Source organism: Botryllus schlosseri, chromosome 9 (assembly GCF_051294905.1).
Source record: "Botryllus schlosseri isolate E-star chromosome 9, Bs_hap1, whole genome shotgun sequence".
NCBI lineage: Eukaryota > Metazoa > Chordata > Ascidiacea > Stolidobranchia > Styelidae > Botryllus > Botryllus schlosseri.
Genome location: NC_137244.1, coordinates 18,788,698 through 18,798,715, shown reverse-complemented (window position 1 = coordinate 18,798,715; position 10,018 = coordinate 18,788,698). Strand labels below are relative to the sequence as shown.

Sequence of the window (10,018 nt, the reverse complement as noted above, 5' to 3'; positions counted from 1 at the left end):
AGGAAGCAGAGACGGAGACCGACTGCGTAGTGTTTTGGTTTATAACTACGCCAAGTTCATGTATATATTATATGATTTCACATGCTATTCGATTGTTCTTTACTTCTGACGAAAAATATTCACCAACACTTCGAATGACGTTGAATGTTCACAATAAAATGTCGTATCAATTAAAAGTTTGTTGCCAGATGTACGTTACCAAGGTTATAAAAGGAGGCTCGGTAAAGACAGGATTATTCAGCTTTCAATAAGTATAGCGATGACGCGTGGATTAGGCAAAATTATACCTGGCTTTTTTAATTCGTGTACCTAAGATCGATTACTTGCACGTCGCATTGTAGGAACAGCATATCCGGTAATTGAATATAGTCTAGAATTTAGCGTCAAGATATCATTGCCCATTCCATGTATAAAACTTGGAAGCACAGTGTCGTATGACGGGCAGTCTCAGCTGTTCGGGTAATCAGCCTTGCAGAAATGTCTTTAGCACAAACAAAGGGTTGGCTTAGGGTCGCGAAGCAATAACGGAATGCCATCGAACACCTGAAGCGTCGACAGTTTGATAACACAGGTGATATGATGACGCCAGAATGTCTGTTGTATCTTTTGGCACACCTGGATTCGAGAGAAAATTTCGATGAATAAGATGTCAACGGTCTGCGATCGCATTCATGATTGTCAACCGAATTCCAGCCGCTCTTTGAATATGCAAGAAAGCATGTTACTAAAGATATTCGCTGTGAACAAGATATAAATATGCTGTACATCCCGCAAGCCAATATAGTCACATACTTGGTGTGTGGTGTGAAGCGTTGTAATACGCCAAGTAGAGATACGACACCAAAACGAGAGAACAACGGGCGTGACCGAAAGAAGTACTCTGATGATGGAAATTTATTGTGACAAATTGCTTCCCGTCTCCGTCGACGAGGTGGCCGAGTGGTTAAGGCGATGGACTGCTAATCCATTGTGCTCTGCACGCGTGGGTTCGAATCCCATCCTCGTCGCGGGGGACGTAGCTCAGTGGTAGAGCGCACGCTTCGCATGTGTGAGGTCCCGGGTTCAATCCCCGGCGTCTCCAAATTTTTCTATTTCCAAATTTTTGGGCTGCTTCGAATAATATTGTACTGGATGTCTTGTATCTTTCGTATCACACAATTTTAGTTTTTGAGATATGCGGAGTGCGTGAGTGCTCATAATGAGAACTAATGGACATTGAACAGAATTTGAGATAGTTACTGCAGCAACAGATTGGTTCGGCTTTTCGTAAAATTTGTCAATCCTTTTCTTTAGGAGGCCTCAAAAACATCTGCCCGCCCCATATACACCTATCCAGAAATGGTATCACACATGGAGTAGAACAAGTCATCGCAAAGACTGCGTTTTGATCACTCATAATATTATATCGACAGGTCGCTCTAGCAACACAAATTACCGAGGTCCTGTTTTCTTAGTAGAGATGTTTCGAAATTTAGATTGCTATTTGTCTGCACCTGCTTACCAAGAAGCATATATCAGTCATTAGTAACGGCAGTTAGTTACTATCATAACGTATTGCTATGACAATTATCATGCCGTACGGTCTGATTATGACCACAGACTGATTGATCATGTTATTATTAGGGATGCGGTTAGGGTATTTTCATCAAATTCAAGCAATTCATCAAACCAATTCGCGGTAAATTCTAGTCAACTATATTTACGGAATGATAAAAGTATACTTGATACCGATGGTAATCGCGATCATAAAAGCTGATATAAAATCAGTTGAAGTTAATTTAGACATCTGGCCATCGTGTAAAGGTCCCTTTCTCACAGCCCTTACAAGGTGATGTAGGTTGGCAATTGAACAAATGAACATTCTTTTGACACGACCGAGGTGCATATACTCCAGGAATTCTACCACAGATTAGGTGTACCGTATATGATTGTTGATCTTTTTTCAGTCTGTCAGATTACAATAAAGTTTGCAGTTTACCATTGAATTTCGAACAACTCAACTTCCAGTAATCCTCGTCATCACGAAGCGTTTTACGAGTTTCCTGTGACTTTTATGGTGGTTGTTTTTCGGGCTAGTCCTAACCTCTCCTCCCGGGAACAGGTGCGACAAACAAGGTCTTTTCAAACGCAAAGACCACGTACACGAAACTACGGACCAAAGTGTGTTTACTGTTTACCGATGACAATTCGCAGTATCTATATCAGTTATGACAGGAGAAAAACCAATTTGGGCGATCTGAGAAGGCCGTGAATCTGTTTCGGAACTTTGGATACTGCAATTCATGGAAAGAGTCTATAGTAGCCGCTTTATAGTTATACATTGTAATGTGTAATGCGCTCGGCACTGTCGTGATTTTATATAGTCCCCACATCTAATCCGCAATGTTCATTTTTCCAGGGTTGCGTATCCATGACAATTTCACCGTACTTCCCATCACATGCAGTGTCGTTATAGTTTGGGTGCACTGCACACGAATTAATCACTGTCGGTCTTATTTCAATATACACCATTAACTGATATACTTCAAGTAATGGACATCATGTTAGCAGCAGTAAGCAGTTCCCATTGCGTCATAAATCCAAATGCTCTTAGTAAGCTTTGCCTTATTGGATAGGCATTATTACCATTAGTTATTTGGAAGTCTAATATCGCGAAAGCCTGATATCCTCTGCGTTACGATATTAATCGCATCATGCATCCGACGAATTGGTCACGGTGGTGCTCGATTACATGGAAGATATCGAGACGTATAGGCGAGATCTCACGTGTTGCAGCCGAAATCTGGATGGCCCACATACACTGTGGCCTTATAGCTCGCAAGAAACTTGAATCGTAAGTGCCTTTATTATTTGCGGCGAAGGGCGCAGTTCATGATATTTTAAATCAAATGCCCGAAATACTTTTATGTGTTACGCATTCCGGAATTATTCACGCAATGCGTAACAGTCCCATTTGCTTTTGGCGACTTGTCTGTGACACATGTTTCACACACATTGCACACTGCCGTGTTCTTTCATGGACAGGACACTGTCTGAAAATCTTTCTTACGTAGCATAATGTATAGTACAACAATATAATCTACATTACATCCTTAGCCAGATATAATATCTATTACACGCAGTCGAAAGATAGGTACTGGGCAATGGGCATGCTTAGGTTGGCAAAAAGATTTGCGGGGGTCAATGTTCGAATTTCAACAGCAATTGGTCAAAAAACTTGAAGCGCATATTTTAGGATGTAGTACTCCTATATTGCTGACCAAATACTTGGAAAGTATACGGAGAATTTTTTTTAAACACACAATTGTCTAACATACGGCAACCTATGTTATAATATAGAAATCCAGAATCATTCGCGTGTGTGCTGTCTTTGGCCGCATTGATAGAATGACTCTTTGACTCTTTCGCAATTTCATCAATGCCACAGCCTGTTATTCTCGGGCAAATACACGCGGAAGTAGCGCATCAATATTGCGCGAGGCATCAAATGCGCATTGCTTCCCCAAGCGTCCAGGTCGAGATGCTTCACGGGCCCTGATAGATGGACTTGTTGATCTATGTAATTGGCATGGTGCAATAAGATTTATCGTAATTCGTACCTTTATCGTACCATCGTATTTAGGATGACCGAGCGCATTGGACATGGTGCGGTAGCAGGGCGGCATAAAAGCTAGTACAAATGAATACTTACGTTCTCATCGCGTCACGCCAAACAAAAGACTTGACAAAATTGCGTTTTAGAGTGTAGTAATATACTCCCGACATATCTTCGCTAAATATGATTACATCTACACGCATACATCTATATACTTGTGCCTTTTGACATCATTTGTTTCCACTACCTCAGATGGATATTAGTGGCGCAGCGGCATTGTTGAAAAATATGACCTCAACATAAATATCTTTGCTTGTTGGCGGTGCTATTCACCGTAAGCCCACTTTCATCCGCGTGGAAAAGCATGATATACCACACCGCATTCAGATTTAAGAAGACAGACATCTCAGGAAGAAATATCTAAATTGATGAGCTTTACCGCACAAATTTGAGTAAGTGCTAGCTTGCGATATGGGCATATTACAGCCCGACTTCGCACAGGTGTTCCGGCGCCGGCCTGGCGGGCGAAAGTTGATATTTGTTTCGATGCGTCGCGCGATAAGTTCAGGACATCCGCGAGGCCGTCGATTAGCTACGTGTCGGTCTTCAATATCATAACCAAAAAAGAATAACCGTAATCCAGAAATACCAACGATTTGATTTATCAAAAATTTTTGTGGATCATCCCCGTTTGATATTAGAATGCTCGGAACAAAACGTGATATCTTATTGGAATTTATTATTGGGAGTAAGGTTCATTTTATATTCACCAGTATGGCGAGATGGTAAACCCACTACAGACCAAGAAATGATGTAAAGACGGGAAATATTGATTCGATTTAAAGATGTTTCATCACGAACTTAGTGCTTATGGTAATTTACAATGCCGTTACGCGCTGCTGTGGTTATATGTTCAAAACGCTGCAGTAAACTAAATTGCATCGTCGGTGTATGTTTATGTCCAGCGTAAATCCGCGGCCGTCTACGTCACCGTGATTTAAAAGTTGAAACACACTTCACCGGTGATTGCCCGCTACCAGTCGATTTAATACGCAATGTTACGTTACGGGAAACAAGGTGCACAACGATTCGCGCACGTGATCAAATATTTGCCTACATCACGGAAACACGTCGCTAAAATTCCTTATGTCCTGTACATGCATGCATGCTCGTAAGTTGGGAGTAGTTCTGGAAAACGAGTTTTCGGAACTGTAAATCGTGTGGAATATCGCCCGGCAATCCTGGAATTGCATATTTAAATGACGCAAATCCTATTCCACCAGTACATCAATATATATGAATAATTGAATACATCGATTCCTCCTTACTAAACTAAAGATTTCAATCAACTCCTTTCGTTTACGTTGCGAGATATTTTGCCACAGAATTGTATATACGCTCACGACGCGAAGTCTTAAGACAGGCAATGGTACTGACATATTACTTGAGCATAGGTATGTTTATCGTGTGTTATTCCTTATGTATAATACGTCATACCCCCACATTTCAATGGTAACTTTGTGGTGCAGTTCGTTACGTACTCACGCGTCACTTCTACTTGATGATTACGCTGCGATACGTACAATATGCATGTATGTTTACAATTCAGTGCGAGTAGAGATGTGGGCAGGATGATCACCTATGTTATTCCAGATGGATTAGAAGTGGAGCTGAAAGATTCTGCCAGTGTAGGAATAGGAATGGGCCGGCATTATGTTCAATAGTTGGTGACGAGTGCCAGAATTACCAATCTTCACGAATATAGAACAGCTTCGCTCCGGGTATTGCAAAGAGCGACCATAGAGCCTCATTTTTGTGGTTATGAAAATGTCACTCACCAGAGTGACCAAAATCCGCTCCTAAATGTAATTTTCACGATTGACAACTATTGCATTTATAAAGGATGTGCTGTAGCCTTGTAGTATTTTGATATAGCGGCGAAGGTGGTGTACCGTACACCAAAACCCCGGTGCGGATACACAAGTAGAGGCCGTCTTCGAGTATACTCGAAGTAAAAATAAGTACTTACTGACCGCAGCACGCTCGGTGTCCTCAGACATAATTTACTGCCGCCGCTAATTAGCATACCTTATTCGCGATAGCGCCACAAATTCATGTCATAATTTCGTTCCCATGCAACCCCGTAGCGAGGGTGTAGGATATAACAACAAAGATGTCATTAGTCGTCGGGTGACCTTATCCTTACTTGACATTCCTAGCATCATCCAGACGCACAACGCATGCGCAGCGTCACTATGGCCCTGGCAGCTTCATTCCCACGCCGATCAACCGAATATTTTTGCTAATTTGCAATCGCGCGGCCAGATAAGCGTCGGTATACCACTGAGCGGTGCGCGAATGACCTAACTAATATTTGTACGCGAACATCGCAGATACTCGCGATTATCCCGGTCAGCAACGATTTTAATTAGTGATAACCTTGGATGAGAAGTAACCGCACATTCACGTGAGTGAAAAGAACCTTGTGATTGAAGGCATGGTTACCATATGGCTAGTGGACACACGAATCCAGCACATACCACACTATAGTGTCACCCGCGTAAGCGGTGTCTTATAAAAAGCCTAGAAGTGGGCATTGAGGTTTTACCCACAAGGTTGGTTTATCTATGTCTCAATGTTATGATCATAAATTGCTCAAATCACGGGCAATATTTGACCTTCTGACGAATGTCGATTCGTCGCTGAACTTACCTGTCACCGATCGCGGGATATACACATAGTTTTAGTACCTTTATTTTCTCTCGGTACAATAACTTCTTTTGCGCGAATGTTTGATACAACAATGAATTGTCCCGTTCTCAGGTGCGCTGGCGCCGCACAAAGTTTACCGTGAGGGCGCCGACTCGTCTGGAACCTGTCGCGGGCCCGCGCCGCACAAAGGAAGGGGTCTAATTACCGTATTACCGCTTTAGTGATAAACTACGGTACCAAAACATTGAGAAGATTTCAGAGTTATTGTTGAAAGGTACGGATTATCGACATGAATACTAGGTCTAACCGGGACGGCAACCTCCATTTAACGGTAATATAAATCTACCAGCCGCCAGGCCGTCTGCAAGAAACAATGCCACAGCCGAATGAAAGAACATTGTAAAAGTCACCGATACTAGTGATGTAACGATTTCAATCATTACCAACTAATTATTGCAAATCCCCAGAAAAGGGCTTTGATTGGATCCAGCAATCATTCAGACTTTGAGCGCTACAATCGCTGACGCGTTAAGGTCAACACCGCAGTTTCAGGTTTTAGTATCGATAATGTCCCGCAAATGTGTGTACTTTGCGGTAAGGCGTTTCCTCTGGACCCGCGCGCCGATGTACTCCTCCGATAACACATGTAGAAAGTGGTGTATATCTGTACAAGCTATGCGCGGTGTGTGTTTCATTTTGGTAGTCATTCAATATTCTGATCGTTTAATCTGCCCACGCACCTGCGGCCGCATGGTTATCTTACGAAAATACATAGGCGGTATCGGGAACGAGCGGAAATACACCCGAAGCATGCGGTGCCCGGCTATAGGGTTGTTTACGGTCATTATAAATCTGAAACGACGATAAAAGAAATGTGACGTGAATGAGTATTTCTCGCGTGACGAAAAAACGATTTGTGACGTAGGTTTGGGAGTTCCTGTGGTGTTGTTTTCCACGAGGAGTTACTGTACGATGCGTAAATCCTTCAGCGGGTGTCTGTATTTGTGCTATATCAAACCCGGTAATGATCTGGCGACAGGGTATGTATCAGATTCCGCCAGCTTGAATCACGCGGTAGGCTTGCACCAGACGCCGTCAGACCAAGACAGCCTAGTCGAAGTTCCTTTTTTGTTACGGCTTGGCAATCCTGTATAAATTATGTGAAAGTAACTCCCGCGATCGCCGACATTTACCCCAAACACTCCATCATTCCCGCACCTGGCCCCGTCGTAATCTATATCCCTTGTGACCCGCAAGTCGCGATACCATCTCTATAACAATTTTATCAGTTTAAATACATCTAATGAGTGCAATCGAACAAATCTACTCCGCCGCACTCACCGTGGTATCTCTGGGGAGCTAGATTGAACCTAGTTCTTATCAGTATTCGATGATCATGCGCCTTCGCGGACTATTCAGTGTCGTGTTCAAGGCGTCATTCTGTACCTTAGTAGCAGAGACTCAAGCATACGAATTCATGAAACTCGCAGGTTTAATTCACTACGAAAAGCAGCTTTGAATGTTGATATTTATATTGTACATAAGCTCAATCAGCGCTCACGGCGACGCGGCTGATGGTGACATTTGATGACATCTGTGCGGTCACAATATTCGTATATTCATTCATATACAATTTCGTGCAGAAACGCATTCAACAACCGAGTATATTGTTATCGCCACAATTTCCATGATCGATTAAACTTGAAGTCCGCACAGCCGCTGAAAAACAAATTAGCGATTACACGCTAGGATACCTCACGATAACCAGAGCTGCGCAAACAGCGGTAAGACCTGAATAAAGCGAAACCGCTTTATAGGGTTTTTACGCAGGCCCAAGACGGTCATACCTGTCCTGATGACCTTTGTAATAACCATGTATTGTGATCGCAAATAACCGGTGTTAATTGTAAGCGATGCGCGGCGAAAAATCAGGTGTGCAAATAGTTGCCGGCAAAGCCACCTTGCGTTTACCGGTAGCACTCCCGGCTGTAAGGCTACAGAATAAAATATATTATGCATGAAGATATGCCGTCTTTTGTCGGATTGAATCTTCAGATATGATACCTACCTGCGTAACGATTTCAGCGCACACAAAATCGCAGCCCGCATCACACCAAACACACACTTTCTCACACCAATCACTATTTATCTTGTTTATATCTCTATTGTTACCTCAGCTGTACCGAGGCGCCTGTCTGTCGCCCGCTTTAACAATACCTGCTGCGTTGTAATTGGTTACTTTCGAGAGATTTCGACACAGGCGCGGTCGAACGAGAAAGGAATCTTAGCGATGATCAGTCGGGTAAGGTTGTAGAAAAAGTTTCACCCCGTAAATATTTCGCCTATTTATATAGTTCTCGAATCGAACCAAGACTGATTATTCATATGTTGCCGTAGAGCTGAGGACAACTAAACGGGTCTGCGATTTCCAACCGAAGAACAGCGTTTGTTGAAAATGGTGAAGGCTCAGTCTCCCAAACCTTGCACCGCAGTGTCCTGCAGGCCCAAGGAAAGTTCAGAAGTGCTCCACACTATTTACCGAAAGTCCATCGCCATTACCAGGCGACAAGAAGACGAATCAACCGTAGTCAGCCAATTGATCGAAAATTTGCGAACGGTGGTGCCCACGATATCGCACGTTCAGAAAGAGAAAGTGTCGGAACTGGAGATAATGCAACACGCCATAAACTATATCTACGATTTGAGTAACGCGCTGTCGAGACCGGGCGCGTCGCAAAATAAACCGAGCGACGTGACGGAACTTGTGGATAAAACGCCGATGATTGACAGCCGTCCTAACGTGGTGATTCAGAGCAACGTTGTGCCTGCGCCTGCCGTGAACAGCACTGCTAAAGTGCCATCGGCATCGTGTCGTCCAATGTCGGCGCAGGTCTGCTGACCGGGCGCGTCTACCCTGAACTAACGAGTGCAATACAGCCATTCTCAATGTTAGATGAGGTGAGTCGTTTTTTGCGCTATTTTAGTAATGCCACAAGATTTAAGCTACTTCTTTCGAATTCGGTTAGGAAGTTCCAAAATTAGTTCCGATAAAAATAGGTTTATAAATGCATTTTGCATGGATAAAACATCAACTGTCGTTACCTTGAATTACTATTCTTGTTCAGTTGTTCTTGCTCCTATCATAGTTTCTCATTCAGTAAACGTGATTCAAAATTTGTTTAATCACTTTTTCAGATCTGGACGTTTTGAAAAGCAATCGATTCAAAATCGATGCGTTCGGACCTATTTTATCGAGGCGGTTCACGAGGCCTTACACCGACACGCTGCGACATTCCGATTCTGTGACAAGATGTGGATCAATTTGTGCCAATATTCCGCTTGCTTTTATATTTATTTATTTTTTATTAGAGATTGCTCTCATATCATTACTGTTAACGTCGTCTTACATTCACTTGAAAATTACGTTCATAATATATTTTCGATACTTTAAAGAATTGTCGAGCGAATTTAAAGGGGTACTGGGTTGTTGGTTTTCGTTAAGATCGGCCGTGATATTGTCCGGTGAATCATGGTCTAGTAGGCCATGGGTGAATATAGTGAGTTATGCTGTGCGGAATTGTCTGTGAAGTTATACAGTACGCATTTAGCACTTATCCATGAGATACCTATACATACGGCTGTCTGACTATGTTTATTGTTTATAGATCTTGACCACTGGTTTATCGAAGAGGTGCAAATTCGCGCCGCTTC

At 42.8% G+C, this 10,018-nt stretch overlaps 1 protein-coding gene and 2 non-coding genes across 3 annotated transcripts; all 3 read left to right on the top strand.

Moving 5' to 3' along the window:
• The first annotated feature begins 925 nt into the window (after positions 1–925).
• Positions 926–1,007, top strand: Trnas-gcu (transfer RNA serine (anticodon GCU)). Its single transcript has one exon. It is a non-coding gene; the product is annotated as a tRNA-Ser (tRNA).
• Positions 1,008–1,009: 2 nt separating this feature from the next.
• On the top strand, positions 1,010–1,081 carry Trnaa-cgc (transfer RNA alanine (anticodon CGC)). The gene has a single exon. It is a non-coding gene; the product is annotated as a tRNA-Ala (tRNA).
• Positions 1,082–8,662: 7,581 nt separating this feature from the next.
• On the top strand, positions 8,663–9,762 carry LOC145446090 (DNA-binding protein inhibitor ID-4-like). The gene is made up of 2 exons (XM_080324279.1): positions 8,663–9,265; positions 9,503–9,762. Exon 1 carries the CDS (start codon positions 8,763–8,765, stop codon positions 9,204–9,206), a length of 444 nt encoding a protein of 147 aa, XP_080180405.1. The 5' UTR covers positions 8,663–8,762; the 3' UTR covers positions 9,207–9,265; positions 9,503–9,762.
• The last annotated feature ends 256 nt before the right edge of the window (positions 9,763–10,018 follow it).

Bases quoted from the DNA above. Each gene is read 5' to 3' on its own strand.
- LOC145446090 (XM_080324279.1), top strand. From the start codon at position 8,763: ATGGTGAAGGCTCAGTCTCCCAAACCTTGCACCGCAGTGTCCTGCAGG.